The sequence below is a fragment of the Artemia sp. Qi Xiang Cuo genome, chromosome 3 (genome assembly GCF_049724085.1).
Source record: "Artemia sp. Qi Xiang Cuo chromosome 3, ASM4972408v1, whole genome shotgun sequence".
In the NCBI taxonomy this organism is placed as follows: Eukaryota; Metazoa; Arthropoda; class Branchiopoda; order Anostraca; family Artemiidae; genus Artemia; species Artemia sp. Qi Xiang Cuo.
Window position 1 is genome coordinate 74,095,422 of NC_142796.1, and position 17,911 is coordinate 74,113,332.

The window sequence follows — 17,911 nt, forward strand, 5'->3', positions numbered from 1 at the left end:
GCAACGCTGGCCTTATTGGCTTGAAAAAACGGAAGCTTAAGAAATGTAACTGATTAGAGATGTTAGATGTAACAAGATTAGACAGTTGCACCAAAAAAATAATACCCTATATCCGGCTTTTTTTTTGGGGGGGGGGGGGGCTCAGAATTTTTTATGACTCCGTGTAGCCTTTGGGGTACAGATCCGTTGTTATTTTCCAATTTTTAGACACTTTTCCTTCTGTCACCCAACTCTGATTTTAAATCAGTGACTTTGAAATTTTGCAGTTAACGACAAATTTATGCAAAACAGGTATATTTTGTTAAACTCGACGTAAGCTGTTTTCATTGTAAAAAGGGGCATAAGAAAGGACAAAGGACAGAGAAAATAAAGAATAAAGTATGGGAACTGTCATGCAAAAAGGTGATTTTGTTGGCCTTTCATGTAAGAGGGTGGCTCTTTTGATTTCAGTGTTCTCTTTTTCGTTGTTTTCCCCTTTTTAGTTTTAAGCGTCATATTTTAATTCTCAAACAATTTGAGCCTTTTCTTGATGTCATGACATCCAAATCGACCTTAAATTAGAAGCGGTGCCTTTGTAAAATTACACTTTTTTATTGGACCTTTAACTTTTGCCTCGGCTTGTCTTTTGTCATTTTTAATTTGGAAAAGACTTTCCGAAAATTAAGTTCTTCAACGAAAAGTGAAGGCCATTTTAAACTTAATAATAATCTCACAAGGACTATAAATGCCCCCAGAGCATTACTTACAACGCCTGCCTCAGGGCCCTAGGGCTTGTGTCGACCCCAGAGTTTTCATTATATGATCTTTCAACTATTTAAAAAAATGGCTATCTCAAAGTTCTTAAAAAACTTTCCAAAAAATAAGTTTTTCAAAGAAAAGTAACTTATATGGCTATAAAAAAAGGCTATCTCAGAATTTTTATCGGATTGGCTTGGGGAAAAAAGATATTTGAACTATTTTTAACAAAATGGCCATCTCAAAATTTTTATCGGATGGGTTTGGGGGTAAAGGGCGGGTGGGGGGCTAATTTGCCATCCGATAAACTCAAGGGTGTGGAGGGTGGGATGGGCTAATTGCCCTCCAATATTTTTTTACTAGAACTAGAACTTTTAATTTCCATTCAAATGAGCCCTCTATGAAGCTTATACAAGCATCCCTTTCAGAAGAACCATATGCGGCCCCAGGAAATAGCTTACAATGCCTGTCCCAATGTCCCCCAGGCTCTGGGGGTTTTGTTGACACCGCAGGTTTTGTTATCTTTCCTTTGAACTATTTAAAAAAAATGGCTATCTCAAAATTTGTATCGAATGGGTTTGGGGAAAAAGGGGCATGGGTGCTAGGGGCCCCACGTTCTCTCTGGACTCTTAGAAATTGAACTAAAACTTTCAATTTCCATTCAAATCAGCCCTCTCTGAAGTCTATACGAGCATCCCTTCCATAAGAACCATATAGGCTATGCTCTCAGGGCACAACTTGCAACGCCTGCCTTTTTTTTTATCTGACCTCTTTGAACTACTTTTAACAAAATGGCTATCAATAAATTTTTATCGGATGCATTTAGGAGAAAAGAGGCATGAAGGATAGTTGCTCTCTGATCTCTTTTGACTCTTAAAAATTAAACTAGAACTTTTAATTTCCAATCAAATTATCCTTCTCTGAAGTTTATACGAGCATTCCTTCCACAACAGCTATATATGCCCCCCAGGCATAACTTACAACGCCTAGGATTGTGTCGACCCCGGAGTTTTCATTATATGATCTTTGAACCATTTTGAAAAAATGACTCTCAAAGTTCTTATCGGATGGGTTTGAGGAAAATAGGACGCGGAGAGGGGGTTAATTGCCCTTCGATCTCTTTTGAGTCTTAAAAAGTGAAAGAGAAGTTTCAATTTCCAATCATATGAGCCCTCTCCGAAGTTTATACGAGCATCCCTTTCCTAAGAACTGTGTTAGTCCCCAGAGCATTACTTACAACGCCTGCCTCCGGGCCCTGGGGGGTTTTGTCGACTCTGGAGTTTTCGTTACATGATCTATGAACTATTTTTTTAACAAGCGGTTATCTCAAAGTTCTTATCGGAAGGGTTTTAGGAAAAAAGGGCATGGAGGGGGCGGGGGCTAGTTGCCCTCCGATATCTTTTGACTCTTAAAAAGTGAACTAAAACTTTCTATATCCATTCAAAACTTCATTATAAACTTCATAGAGGAGTCCTCTATGAAGTTTACACGAGCATCCCTTTCATAAGAACCATATACGGCCCCAGGCCATAGCTTACAGTCCCTGCCCCATGCCCTGACTGGTTGTATCGATACCGGAGTTGTTGTTATCTGACCTTTGAACTATTTAAAAAAAATGGCTATCTCAAAATTTTATTGGATGGGTTCGGGGAAAAAGGGCGTTGGGGTTAGGCGCCCTCCACTCTCTTTTGACTCTTAAAAATTGAACTAGAACTTTCAATTTCCATTCAAATCAGCCATCTCTGAAGTTTATACGAGTATCCCTTCCATAAGAACCATATATGCCCCCAGGGTATAACTTGCAACGCCTGCCCTCGGGCCCTGGGTGGCTGTGTCGACACCAAAGTTTTTTTTGTCTGATCTTTGAGTTATTTTTAAAAAACTGACTATCTCAAATTATCTATTGGATGCATGAGGGGGAAAAGTGGCGTAGGGTGGAGTAGTTGCCCGCCGATCTCTTTCGACTCTTAAAAATGAACTAGAACTTTTAATTTCCAATCAAAACAGCCCTCTCTGAAGTTTATGCGAGCATCACTTCCATAAGCACTATGTAAGCCCCAGAGCATTACTTACAACGCCTGCCTCCGGGCCCTGGGGGATTGTGTTGACCCCAGAGTTTTCATTATATGATCTTTGAACTATTTTTAAAAAATGGTTATCCCAAAGTTCTTATAGGATGGGTTTTAGGACAAAAGGCATGGAGGGGGGGGGGCTAGTTACCCTCCGATTTCTTTTGACTCTTAAAAATTGAACTAGAACTTCCTATTTCAACTCAAAGGAGCCCTCTATGAAGTTTATACGAGCATCCCTTTCATAAGAACCATACACGGTCCCAGACCATAGCTTACAATCCCTGCCTCCTGGCCCTGTCGGGTTGTGTCGATACCCAAATACATTTCCTAATCATTTTAAACACCTCCAGACATTGCAAAATAAAGCCGTAAGAATCCTTCGTACTTTCTTTCATCATCCTGCACGACTTCAAAATTTTGTGAAACACAAACTTTATTTTTATTTCTTCATATATTAAACCTTAATCAACTTAGGGAATTGCAATTATCGCTCTGGCATTATGATATTCAGTCTCCGGCGAGTTATTTTTATGAGTCACAAATTTTTTTTACCCCTATTCGCTCACTCGCTTCTTCGTCGGCTCGTTTTGGAGCGTATAGAATCCCTTTGATTAATTGTGAAAGAGATAAATTTTCAATTTGATACCAAATCCCTTCTATAGCAAATAGGCTAAAATTAAATAGTAAATTTAAAAATCTTAATAGCCGATCACTTTTAAAGAATAGATTAGTAGAATATATTATTAACCTTTGATGACGGGGTGATTCTTCTTGATAATTTGTTTCTTAGCATTATTTTTTTTTTGCCGTGCTGGGGTAGCCTCCTTTGTCCTCTCCTTCTATATGTTAGAATTTTTTTTGGTTCATCTTCTTTATCTTTATTTTTGGTGTACTTGAACTCACTGCAATAATTGTTAGCGTTCCTTTCGAGTTTAGCTCCCTGTTGGCTTTATTTAATTATTTGTGTTGTTTATATTTGTATGAAATATAATTTATCTTATCCTATCTTACTGGAGTTTTGGTTATATGACCTTTGAGCTATTTTAAAAAAATGGCTATCTCAAAATTTGTATTAGATGGGTTCGGGGAAAAAAGGGCCTAGGCGCCTTCTGCTCTCTTTTGACTCTTAAAAATTGAGCTAGAACTTTCAATTTCCATTCAAATCAGCCATCTCTGAATTTTATACGAGTATTCCTTCCATAAGAACCATATATGCCCCCAGGGCATAAATTGCAACGCCTGCCCGGGGCCCTGGGTGGTTGTGTCAACACCGGAGTTTTTTTTTATCTGACCATAGAACTATTTTTAACAAAATGGCTATCTCAAAATATTTATCAGATGCATTTGGAGGAAAGGGGCTTGGGGGGATAGTTGCCCTCTGATCTCTTTTGACTCTTAAAAAATGAACTAGAACTTTCAATTTCCAATCAAACGAACCCTCTCTGAAGTTTATACGAGCATCCATTCCATTAGCACTATGTAAGCCCCCAGAGCATTACTTACAACGCCTGCCTCCGGGCCCTGGGGGATTGCGTCGACCCCAGAGTTTTCATTATATAATCTTTGAACTATTTTTTTTAAATGGTTATCCCAAAGTTCTTATTGGATGGGGTTTAGGAAAAAAGGGCATGGGGAGGGGTGACTAGTTGCCCTCCGATATCTTTTGACTCTTAAAAAGTGAACTAGAACTTCCCATTTCGATTCAAAAGAGCCCTCTATGAAGTTTATACGTGCATCCCTTTCATAAGAACCATATACGTGCCCAGACCATAGCTTACAATCCCCGCCCCCTGGCGGGTTGTGTCGATACCGGAGTTTTTGTTATCTGACCTTTGAACTATTTTAAGAAAAATGGCTATCTCAGAATTTCTATCAGATGGGTTTGGGGAAAAAAGGGCCTAGGTGCCCTCCGCTCTGTTTTGACTCTTAAAAATTTAACTAGAACTTTCAATTTCCAGTCAAATCAGCCATCTCTGAAGTTTATACGAGCATCCCTTCCATACCAACCATATATGCCCCCAGGGTATAACTTGCAACGCCTGCCCTGGGCCCTGGGTGGTTGTGTCGACACCGGAGTTTTTTTTTATCTGACCTTTGAACTATTATTAACAAAATGGCTAACTCAAAATTTTTATCGGATGCATTTGGGGGAAAAGAGTTGTTGGGTGACAGTTACCCTCTGATCACTTTTGAATCTTGAAAAGTGAACCAGAACTTTCAATTTCCAATGAAATGAGCCCTCTCTGAAGTTTATACGAGCATCCCTTCCACAACAGCTATACATGTCCCCCAGGCATAACCTACAACGCCTACCCCGGGCCCTGAAGGAGTGTGTCGACCCCGGAGTTTTCGTTATAGGGTCTTGCAACCATTTAAAAAAAAAAAAACACGGCTCCCTCAAAGTTCTTATCAGGTGGGTTTGAGGAAAATAGGTCGTGGAGAAGGAGAGCTAGTGCCCTCCGATCTCTTTTAACTCTTAAAAAGTGAACGAGAACTTTGAATTTCCAATCATATGAGCCCTTTCCGAAATTTATACGAGCATCCCTCCCGTAAGAACTATTAATGCCCCCAGAGTATTACTTACAACGCCTGCCGCCGGGGTCTGGGGGATTGTGTCGACCCCGGAGTTCTCATTATATTATCTTTGAACTATTAAAAAAACGGCTATCTCAAGGTTCTTATCGGATGGGTTTGGGGAAAAAGAGCATGGAGGGGCGGGGGGTGCCAGGGGGGGGTCCTCTGATATGTTTTGACTCTTTAAAGGTAAATAGAACCCGGGCCCTGGGGGGTTGCGTAGACACAGGAGTTTTTCTTATCCGACCTTTGAACTATTTTAACGAAATGGCCATATGTAACGGAGTTTTTATATGATCTTTGAACTATTTTTAACAAAATGGTTACCTTAAATTGTTTTATCAGATGTATTTGGGGATAAAGTTAATTTCCAATCAATTGAACCCTCTATGAAGTTTATACGGGCATCCCTTCCATAACAACCATATATGTCCCCAGAGCACAACTTACAACACTTACCACCGGGCCCTGGGGGCTCTTTCGACACCGGAGTTTTTGTTATCTGAACTTTGAACTATTTTTAACAAAATATATATATTAAAATTTTTATCTGATGCATTTAGGGAATGGAGGGGGGCTAGTTGCCCTCCTATCTCTTTTGACTCTCAAAAAGTGTAATGTGTAATGTGTATGTATGTATGTATGTATGTATGTATGTATGTATGTATGTATGTATGTGTATGTATGTATGTATATGTATGTATGTATGTGTGTATGTGTTTGAACACGAGTTCAAATTTCGAATACGTTTATGAAACTCTTCAGAGAGCAAGTGAAGTCCCAAAAAAAGGTACATCAATTCATTTGGAAATTGAGGTGGTGACATTGCAATTCAACCATGTAAGCAGCAATCTCCAAGAGAATTACCTTTGTTCCCTATTCTTTCCTCCGGAAAACGGAGGGCTCCACAGTGAATAGGTTCAAGGCGTTTACCCCCCTCCCCCCGTGGAAAATAAGGCTTTCCAAATTTGAGAATTTTATTTGAGTTGAATTTTTTTTTATTTTCCGCATGGAGAAGTAATTTTGGTACTTATGTATTATACGCCACTCACTCAAGTTTTTCACTGTGTAGGGGAGATTTGAGTAATGGCGTTCACCTAAGGCAAAATGAGAATAAAAATTAAAAAAAAAATAAAATTCCAACCTAATCACGTTAAATTACTAACATAGTATATTTTACCTATTGCATACTTAAATTTAGCCTTAATCAAGATTACATATAGGCATTAAGCATTGTTTTGCAAAATCAGCTTTGACCGGTATTACCCCCTATCTTAGGGGTAATGGCAGTTGGTAATATCATGTTCTACAAAAGGGCTGTAAATTAAAAAATGTGGGAAATTTCAATGACATAAACACGTTAAATTGAAATCATTATATTTATATTGTTACATAATTCCGTATTTAGGAAATGAAAAAAATGTAATTGAAAGTATGGACATAATTAGAAATCAATCATCTGAAACACACAAAAAAAACATCTTTCCATACTAAAAAAGGCTTAAAAAATTCGAGCACCAAAAAAATATATTCACATAGCTTATGAGCTTGCAGAACTTAAGTCAATTTTACTTTCTTGAGCATATGTCACATAAATACTCCTCAGGAGTGTCCCATCCAGAACATTCTTGATGTGCCCATAATACACAAGAAGTGCACCGATACCAAATCAAATTTTTGTGTTTTTCTTTCAGAAACAGCAGGCTTTTTCTTTTCTCCATTAAATTCTTTTTTTACTCGCTTAGTTCTTTCGTTCTTTTCTATTTAGTTTTTCCTTGATCTTGGTTTCTTTCTCTTCTCGCTTTCTTTTTTTTCTTGAAGCAGGATTTTCGTCGGTGTTGAAGTCAAGATCTGAGAATGTTGCTTTTGTCTCGCTCTTATTCTTAGCTCTTCAGCCCAATTACTGCATCCAGGTAGAGGAGGAATCTCTTGTATAGACACATTAATTTGTGTGTTAGGCTGAATATGAACTTTATCTAGTAGGACAGAGGATTTTAAGTTTTGTTCTGTCATGACTTCGTATCGGTCTGCTTCTGCGATGACTTCATTTGCTGTAGCTTTCAAGGAAACGTCCACACAAACAGGTGTTAAATCTTAATTCTTCTGGAGGATGTCCTCTACCAAAAAAATCCTCATATGTGAAAACTCCTGGATTAAGAGGATGGATCCCAGTGTTTTTAAACCCACTTGTTGCCTTTGCAATCGTAGCAATTGGTGAATACTCCTTATTGAATATCTATAGTACATCATAAGGGGTTATTTTTCCTTAATTCCTGGTTTTCATGAACAAATCACATTCCGTTTTGTAAGCAGCCTTCAAGGGTAAGTAAAATACTACATCCAGAGACTGAAGCCTATTTAATGTATGGGACGGTAGTGACACAATAACAATCCCTTTCTCCGTACTAATATCATATGCTTCAGCTGAGCAATGAGTAAACTGAACAAAATATTTCAGTCAAACAACGAACAGTTCTTCATTGATCCAGCCTGTCTGAGAGCATGAGTAAACTGATCCAGGTGGTCCATTTTTTTCTAAGAGTGGGGACATACGAGCTCGAGGAAATATGAACATTGGTAGAGCATAAAGTCCTACCAAACTCATTGCACACACAACTGTAATGTTTTTTCCCCTTTCCCAACTTGTTATAGAACCCATGCGCTTTTGGCCACGTTCTGCCAGTATTAGACCAGGGTCCTGCACAGTGGTGATCCCTGTTTCATCTACGTTCCAATAATTGGTATCTTTCAACTTGTATTTATCCATAGCCTGTTCTAAATTTTGGAAAAAACGATTTAATTCCTCTTTGTTAAATCCAATGGCTCTTCCGATGCTTGTGGCTTCAGGTTTGGGCACACTAATTTTGTTTCTGTCCATGAATCCGAACATCCAATCCAAGCCAGCCATTTTTGTTTCTTTATCAAATCTATGGCTTAAAAGGTTTCTTTCTGCATATTGAAATGCAGTTTTTCTTAATTTCAGTGCAGTGATACTGTTGAAAATCTTCGATAAAGTTTTTACATGGTCAACTAGAGCTGCTTCATGAACCGGAGGGAAGACAACTTTTCCTGCATAAGCTTTGATCAGAATCAATCCCACTCTTCATTCGTCCTTGTAACGTGCTGAAAAGTATTTTGAATTGATCAGCAACCTTTTGAATCGATAATCCTCTAGAAATGGCTGTCTTTGCTTTCTTTAAGTCCTCTGCAGTCCATGTTGCTTTATCTGTTTTCTTTATGTATTTTCTGGGCATCTGAAACATAGGAAAAAAATTAGTGCTAATGGGGTAATGTCTTTCGTGACTGCCATTACCCCTAGTGCGGTGACCACCATTACCCCAACCTCATGGTTATTATTTAATGGCTAAAAATCAGAATATCAGTGCTTAAACCTTAATAAAATGCTACATGATACAACAATATGACTTACCTTGTTATTGCGAGATAAGTCTCGTTCCGTGAAATATAAACAGAAAGAGTTGATAGTGGATTAAACTATTGTCTGTCTTATAAGGTGAAACGTCAAACAGTCTTTCTTTACACAACAGACAAACTAAGTCTGGCAAGATGCCAAGCACTCTAGTAGTATTTCCATAAACTGTCTTGAGATGGCAGCACCCATCGGTGTGAATCTGCGTTGTCCACTTTACGAGAAATCATAGTGACCGCCATTACCTCAATCTCTCCTAAAACTCCAGAATAAATCGGTTGTTTCGTTAGTTTCTTTCAGCTTAGCGTGAGACAAGACATAGACAAGTGACAGACTAGATGGGAAATATAAAATTAAATATATAAATTTGGGCTATATATTTGCACATAAGGGGGGGGGGGAAGTGTTTGGACAGTTTGAGGTCAGAAAACAATTCTTACTCAATAATATGCAAAATAATTGTAACTAATACATTTTGCATGCACACCTCCCCCTTATGTGCAAATATACAGTCCAAATTGGTTTCTAAAGTAACTGAGAAACTAGCGAAGAAACCGGTCTGTTTTCGAGTTACACATCGTAAACTTAAGTGAGTGGCGTACAATACACAAGTACCGGAATTTTTCATGGAGAGAGAGCTGGATTTCTCGGTATTATAAAAAAAAAGATCAGAAATTAGATTTTAAAAAAAGAAGTTTTTTTCAACTGAAAGTAAGGAGCAACATCAAAACTTAAAACGAACAGAAATTATTACTTATATGAAAGGAGTTGCCTATAGAATTTTAAAACAAAGCTTATTGTTCTAATTAAACGGCTATTGCGTTTCAGGAATCGTTCTTAAAGAATATGGACAAAAGGTCAAAACTTTAGCGCAAAGAGCAAGGTCTTGTGGGAGGGGCACCTCCTTTCATATACGTTATAATTTCTGTTCGTATTAAGCTTTGATGTTGCTTCTTATTTTCAGTTGAAAAAACTTGTTTTTAAAAATTTAATTTATGATCGTTTTAAACAATAGCGGGAAATTCATCTCGCTCTACATGAAAAATTTCGATGCTTGTTTTTATACGCCTCTCACTCAGGATTACGATGTGTAAAATTCGAGAACAAACTGGTTTCTTCGTTACTTTAGAAACAAATTTGGTCTATATATTTGCACATTGGGAGGAGTAAAGTAGGAAAAATTATTCTGCACATTTGGGGGAGTAAAGTAGGTAAAATTATTCTGCAGATTATGAAGAAAGAACTGTTTTCTGACGTCAAACTGTCCAAATACTTTACAAGCCCCCCCTCCCTCTATGTTTAAACATATAGCCCAAATTATATATTTCCCATTTATTATGTCACGTCTCTTTGGCTTGTCTGGTGCTCACCTGAAGGCACAGTATATTAATAATACACAGTATGATCGTCCCCTATCTCACCCATTATAAAAACCCGGACCAAGATGCCAGTGCTCCGGAGAATCATAAAAACATAAGCGACATTAGATCTTTTCACGGGTAGACAAGTCAGATTTGGCTTGAACGCGAAACTTGTCTTCAATGTTGTAACACTAAATTTCAAAGAATCTAATTTTAAATTAATTTACTTCAAGTCATATATGAAAATCGGTAATTAGAAGTGCAATGTTATTATTAGATGTTTTTAGGAATTAAAAATAGGTTTCGAAGTCTCAAGTAGGTTTCAAAGGCATTTTGAGAAAGTTTCTGCCAAAATACGTGTTCCAGGGTAATTGGACGGCTAATGGCAGATCAAATGAGAGGAGCTGTATGTATATATATATATATATATATATATATATATATATATATATATATATATATATATATATATATATATATATATATATATATATATATATATATATATATATATATATATATATATATATATATCGAAAAGCAGTGCTCGGAACAAGACAAATCAAACCATTTCAACTTGTCTCAAAGACTCTTTCAAATTCAACAACCGGTGAACGGAACATCAGTCAGCCACTTGAATCAGACTGATATTCCTTTTACCGGTAAATTTCTATACTTTGAGGTAATAGACCGTTTCACGAGCCAGATGGACCAACGTTTAATGCAAAATATGCCGCTGCTCGACGCTTCATCAGCCTTCTACCCTTCAAGTTTTAATTTTCTCGAATTTTCGAAAGCTGAAAGGGTAATGTGTCATTATAAAGTGATTCTTGATGTTGATGATTCTCATCTCATCGCCCTAGAATCTCAGCTTTCTCTTGCAAAGTTGCATCTTTCAAAATGTGACACTTTTGAAATCGATCTTTTTCGAGCTATCGAAATTTTATCCGACCTTCGAATGGCCTATTCTGCAGTGCTAAAACTGATAAAGCTAGTTGCTACGTTACCTGTGACCACTGCCTGTAGTGAACGATTCTTCTCAGCATTAGGGCGAGTGAAGTATTATCTGCGATCGACAAAAGGAAATGGCAGGTTCAGTAATCTCATGAGCATGACCGTTGAAAAAGAAGAGACACTGGATAGAATAGTCTACGATTTATCCAAACAGCGAAGTCGCCGCTACCCCCTGTTTTAAGTATATTGTCTCAATCTTGTACTGTCGTTGGTATTTTCATTAAAAAATGAAAAAAATCCTTGACCCCTCCCCAACATTTTCGTGAATTGGCGCCACTAAAATGCCACCAACATGGTATCTTTTTTTTACTTCCTCTAGGCATATTTGATGGTAATGAAAAATATTGAATAAGTACAGCTTTTTTACAATACGTAGCGGCACTGCGTTACTATCATGTATCTTTTCCGCTCTTTAACTGCATTTGGATGGGTTTTTTTTCCAAATTGAGGCGCTAAATTATAGTCAGCCGAAGGGTGCACCTCCTGCGCATGACAAACCAAAATATTGCCACGCTCCACCGGTGAGGCATGCGCACCACGTTGGGAATCACGGGGCAAGACGAAAAACTTTTGGCAACCCTTATTATGTATTTAATGTGTTACTATTTTGCACTTATCCGTAGGTTATCCTTGGATCTATAATTGACAGACTCACCATAAGAAGTAGATTCTATTGGTTTAGGGATTGTTATCAAAATGTTACAGGTAATCAAAACGGTTAAATATCTGGCGTGAACAGTTGTTCTTTTTTCGTGTTTTTGCCCGTTATTTGTCAAAAAATAAAATACAGCTTTGAGAGCCGATCTTTTTTCTTTTTTTTTTTTTTTTTTTTTTTTTTTTTCTTTCTTTTTTTTTTGCATTTAAGTGTCGTTTTTTTGTAATATTAAAACCCTGCGCAAGATTAAAGAGGGAAGGGGGATTTTTCTGATTCTGCGTCTTACAACTTAGATCAATATATGTTCCGGAGCAAGTTCATAACGTCCCTAACTCTTGAAGAAATATTTTGATTTTTTCTCTTGTAAAGTGTTATCACGATTATGAGGCTTCCTAATCATCCAATAGGAAATTTTCGTCTGAGTAATAAGCAACAAGATGAATTGTGAGTTGTTTCATGTGCACATTTTGAAAGTCTACTATTTCTGTAAATGATCACTTTGTATTATGTTAATTTGAAAGTTCCTTACATTTTGTTATAAATGTTCTTATAAAATCTATTTTCTTCTAAGAAAAAAAAATTATACTGTCACTTGAAATAATTTTCCAAAATAATTTCTACTTTGATTATTTTTACGAAGAGCAACAAACAGCTTGGATGATATCCAATATCATATTCCATTGGTGCTTTCTCAATATGGCAGTGTCGATCTTATGTGCCACTTAAAAATAAAAGCTTTAAAATCAGCTTAGCTGATAATATATCTTTGATGTAACGATTTTATACGATAACAAAAATAATGATAATAACAATAATTTATTTATAACCGAGTATACAAAAGGAGAATTGGCGTTAAACAAAGAAAAGGAAAATATAGAGAATAAATAAATAGAATTAAACGTCCCTAACGGGAACACCATAAACTCAGGGTTCTGCGTATTCCCCCTGGCAAGTCAACCACGGCAAGTTCCCTTCCGTGGAAAATACCCCCTGGAAAATTTTACCCCGCATGTAAAATTCAGCAGCCGATGGGAAATTAAAACAAATAAAAAGCGTGACAAAAAGAAGTGACTTTGAATATTCTGTCTAAATTTCAAAATGCATGTACAGTATATCGTGTATAATTAAACAGTTCGTGGTAAAGAACTGTAAGTAAGGACCGACTCGGGCCAATAGTTATCAAAACCCTAAAAGAAAGAATTTTGTTAACAACTAGTACATCTAAAGAATTCACTTCTAACGCTGATCCCAAATATATAAAGCTCATTAAGGTTAATGTTACACATAAACGCTACGAGCCCAAGAAAATTTGTCTGGTTTTGAAAAATTTGGAAAACACCCCCAAACAACTAGAAAACCCTGACGTCGATTTTTCAAGCTCATATAAAAAAAAAGAAAATATGAAGGATGTTGTTGTTTTTTTTCCTGGAGAAGGATAACCGATGCGTGTTTTTTCAGGGGTGATCATATCAAACCAATGGTTCTAGAAGATGGTCCTAGAGAGAGCTTACTCGAGCGGAAATTAAAAGTGCTAGCGCGCTTTCAAGTAACCAAAACTCTTTTCCACGGGAATGTGGTGCTTTCTGCCATTTTCTGGCACCAAACTATGAAATGCTAGCAAAATGAATGAACTTTTAGAGGTTTTGCGAGTTCAGGGTGCAATAATGGGTTATGAAAATTAATGTCGAGAAGACCAAGTCACTGAGACTAGAAATAAGTAAAGGTGAAAAGGTAATGTTCGGTACCGAGAAGATCGATTAAGTAGATAGCTTCACATACCTAGGTAGTATTATTAGTAAGAACGATGGGTGCAATGAAGATGTAAAAAGTGAAATAGCCAAGGCCCAGGTGTTTTTTCACAGTAGAAAAAAGTTTGGAAGAATAGGAAGATAAGTCTGCCAACAAAGATTAGAATATTGGAAGCTACAATGATGACAGTGGTCAATTATGGTTCTGAAGCGTGTGCGCTCCAAAAAACGGAAGAGGAGTTGCTAGATGTTTTCCAGAGAAATTGCCTAAGCATTTTTTTAAGGTACCCGACTGACTGACTATCTCAAACAATAAGTTTTACGAAAAATATGGTTTAATCATGCTTTCTAGGTCTATAATGAGAGAATAATTAGATGGCTAGGACGCGTTCTGTGGATGAAGGATGACAGATTCCTAATGAGTGTCCTTGTCGGCCAACTTTCTTGCGCCAAATGAAAAGCAGGTCGTCCCAGAATGGAGTGGGAAGATATCGCAAGGAAAGATTTAAGGGAAACAGAAACTTCTTAGGAGGGTGTAAGGAGGGAGGCTTTGAATAGATTGGGACGGAGAAGGAGCGTGCGCAGATGTGTTGGCCTCAGCCGGCTTGGTGCTACAGTGAGCTGTCAGTAGTAGTAGTAGTTTATTAAACTAAGTTAATTCATATGATTTTTCATGAACTTACGTTTAGCGATGTATAATTGCACAACAGCCATCACGAAGGGAGAGTGATAGGCTTTTGCGTTGGCAGGGGGATGGGGAGGTTTTATGTGCCTAAAAGAGTGCATTTTAATGCCCAAACTATCTAACTCTATGAACCTTCATATAAATATAGGAAGGGGTATAGGTTGGCTGGGTAGGAATCAACCTTTCATCTCCCTTCATTTAGACTAACCCTGAATAAGAGTGCTGTGGGGCAATACCCCCCTTCTAATTGCAGAAAAATGTCCCCTGCATTTGTTTTAAAGCTGTATTTAGTCAAAATTATTTGCTTCATCTTTCACAAAATCAGGGGCAATGCTCTACCGTTCCCCATAGTAAAGAGCCATTAGGCTTCAATATATTATCATTATTATTTCCCAGAACCCCTTCATATGGAAGGAATGGTTCTATAAACTTAGAAGGTTTCGATCGGGAATTGAAAGTTCTAGTTTCCTTTTTAAAGAGTCAAAAGTGATCGGAGGGCAACCAGCCTACCTCCCACGCCCTTTTTCTCCCAAACATATCCAATCCAAATTTGAGATAGTTATTTTGCTCAAACTAGTCCAAATGTCAAATAATTATGCCTCTGGGATTGACATAATCCCCTAATGCCCCTGGGGCAACGGCTGTATGTTATGCAAGTGGCAATTGTTAACACACAAGACTTTTTATTGGGAAAAGGGGGTATGTTTGATCCTGGTTCTCCATAAATGCTTAGGCTATTAAGGTAAAACTTAAAGAAAATATTGAAAGAGGTGACAAACACAATCAAAAAATATTATGTGCACGCTGGTTGTCAGAAGACCATATCAGTAATATCTAAGGAACGGCTGAGTGTATTAAGTTGAAACTTTCAGGGCATATTGAGGAGTAGTAGAAGGGCAAACAAAATACATTATAAACGTTTTCTCCTTTGCAAAGTTAATGAATACAAGATTGCTGAAACTTTTAGGAATTAATATCAGCATAATGTTAAACTGTCAATCTGCATTCATTAGATCTTTCAGTAATCTTGGTTATTATGATGTTTCCTTCTTCTTTTTTTTGAAACCATGACAAATAAAAACTCACAGCTCAGCACCGCTTCAGCTTCAGCACCGCTAGAAGAATAAACGTTGCGAATAATTTCCATTGATATGAAGAATAATACTCCTCTCCCCCATCTGCAATTCCATAGTAAAAATATTGATAAGAACTTATTCAACAAACTGCTGTTCATCAAAAAGTGTGACTAAACATTCATTTTTTATCCAAAATTTTTAATTTCACGTTTTAATTTAATTAGTTTTTTCGCTGCCCTTATGAGCTGGTTAGGATCAGTTTCATTTTCTTTTTCTTTTTTCAAACCAAAAAGTAAATGCGTTTCAGATCCTCATTCTTATTTCCGCTTTGTAAATAAATGTAATCTACTAAACGCTATATGTCTAAAAAAAACTAAACAAAACCATATTGGCTTGTCATAACGATGAAAACAAAAATGAAAAGATGAAAAGATACGTGAAAATTTACGCAAAATAATTTTGGAACCACGGGAATAAATATGGGCCTTAAAAATCTAAATAAAATAAACAGCAACAAAAAAAAATATAAAAACCTGGAATACCTTTGCAAATATTTGTGTTCAGAGTCATGATGCCTAGAAGAGGGTTTGTACCAAGGTTATCTCTGCCCTCCTCCCTCCCTCCCCCCACAAAAAGTCCAAATTTTTCAACTGACACGACTAAAGAACAAAATTACTACAAAGGTAAAGCTTCAGAAGTTGCATTTTCAGAAGCAGTAGGAAAACAAATTAGCAAAGAATAATTATAGGAGAATAATTATTTGGGGGAGGCACCCGTAGTGTCTGAAAATCGTGTTTTTATGTAAATATTGTTTGGTTTTTTTTTAGAAATCGTGCAATAGCTGAATATTTGTATAGCAGTGGTTATGCTGAAAGTTATGAAGTTTTTAAGCGCGAAGCAGACATGCCAGGAGACGAAGAGAAAAAATTCGCCGGACTACTTGAAAAAAAATGGACCTCTGTTATCAGATTACAGAAAAAGGTGAGACATCTATTAATCCGGCACATACAAAGGATCCTTGGATAGCACTCCAGAAATCTTGAGAATTTTACGATTTTGTTATAATTTCTAATATAGTTCTAAATAATTTTCACGCGGTTGTGTTTTTTTTTTTCAAATTTATATCCCCCCCCTCCCGCCCTCAAGTGAAGTTAATGCATGTGTATGTGCCTGCATTTTCTCCCTATTCCGGTATAAAATGTGTTTATCTTACGGTTCATTTGTAACTTTAAATGTTAATTGAATTGTGTATGGCATCATAACTTGTTAATGCCCAAAAATTATGTCTTATTAAACCAAAGTCACTAATTAGAACTAATAAATTAGAATTGGATATTATAATTTTTAAGCCGGAGACGTGAAAACTGGAGAAATACTCTTTATATTAACTAATAACAAACTTTGGCAATCAAAAACGAATAGTAATTAAAAACAGAATTCCAAAAAGAAGTCTGTAAAAGAATAGTAAAGAGCCATATTACTCTGAAGACCACCAGAAACAAATTTGTATAATAGTTCTTGCTCAAAACGACCAAAAATTACAATTAAAAAATAAAAGAAACCCATAACGAACAGAAATTAAAATAAACTATCATGTCAGACAAAAAAGTTAACTGATACTGATATAAATGAATGAATAATAAATAAAGATGGTGCCTTCACTACGGATAAAAATGAAAAAAAGGTGGAAAAGAAAGAAACTAAAAAAAAAAAAAAAAAATGCTGGATGTGACTTGCCATGACAGAGATAGCTCAAATTACCACCCACATTTGGAGAGAGAAACTTGTTGTACATTCATTTCTTTCATTTAATTTGATTTTTATTAGATTTTATTTTATTTTATTCCAAAGTGTTGACTCTCCCCTCTTTTCCCACTCCCACAAACAGAATTCCGCTCCAGAACTTAGGCAAAATATACACACTACTTTAAAAAAAGGAAAAATTTATTTTATTTGTTTGTTTATAATATTTATTCATGTTTTAAAACGAGCAAAAACTTTAAATGTGTATTTTAATGCAGTCGTGCATAGGAATAAAGTCATAGTTTGCCGACGATACAGCAACCCTTACTATTGACTGTTTTATTTACGAAACTCATGCAATAAACATTAAACAAAACTACCGCCCAGAGAAGGCACAATGATCCTGATAACAGATGGCTGCAACCCTTTGGCTCTCAGCCAATTACTGAATCAATTAAAAAACAAAAATGATCTGTTATCATATCTTTTTTTTTAAAGAAGAAAAAAATCTAAGTAAATCAAATCCTCCCCCCCCCGCCCGCAAAAAAAAGACAAAAAAAAAGATCAGAAGCTGGACTTGATGTCTTTACAAGTTGGTGTTAGGATATTGGTAATTAACGGAATACCAGTTCGAAATGTACCGTTGGACGAAGTGGAGGATATTATTCAAAGCTCTGATGCACCTGTCCAGGTTAGTTGTTCTCTAATCATTTAGGTTCCTTATTATTGATTAGTGACAAACCACTTTCCGATCGTTCAGATTCCAATCTGCCATAATAGATAAGAGAAGTAATAAAAGAAGCAAAAAAACATGAAAG

The 17,911-nt window shown here is 36.6% G+C and overlaps 1 protein-coding gene across 2 annotated transcripts in view; it reads left to right on the forward strand.

Moving 5' to 3' along the window:
* The window catches only part of Lis-1 (LisH and WD40 domain-containing Lis-1), a 120,574-nt gene that overhangs the window by 53,264 nt on the left and 49,399 nt on the right, over positions 1-17,911 (forward strand). Inside the window, exons 1-2 of one of the 2 annotated variants that reach the window (XM_089086559.1) lie at positions 12,171-12,285; positions 16,178-16,331. In XM_089086559.1, the coding sequence (XP_088942685.1) occupies positions 12,224-12,285; positions 16,178-16,331 (216 nt within the window). In that variant the 5' untranslated portion in view covers positions 12,171-12,223. Of the gene's footprint in view, positions 1-12,170; positions 12,286-16,177; positions 16,332-17,911 lie in introns of those variants that run through there. The other variant, XM_089086560.1, reaches the window with a different exon arrangement.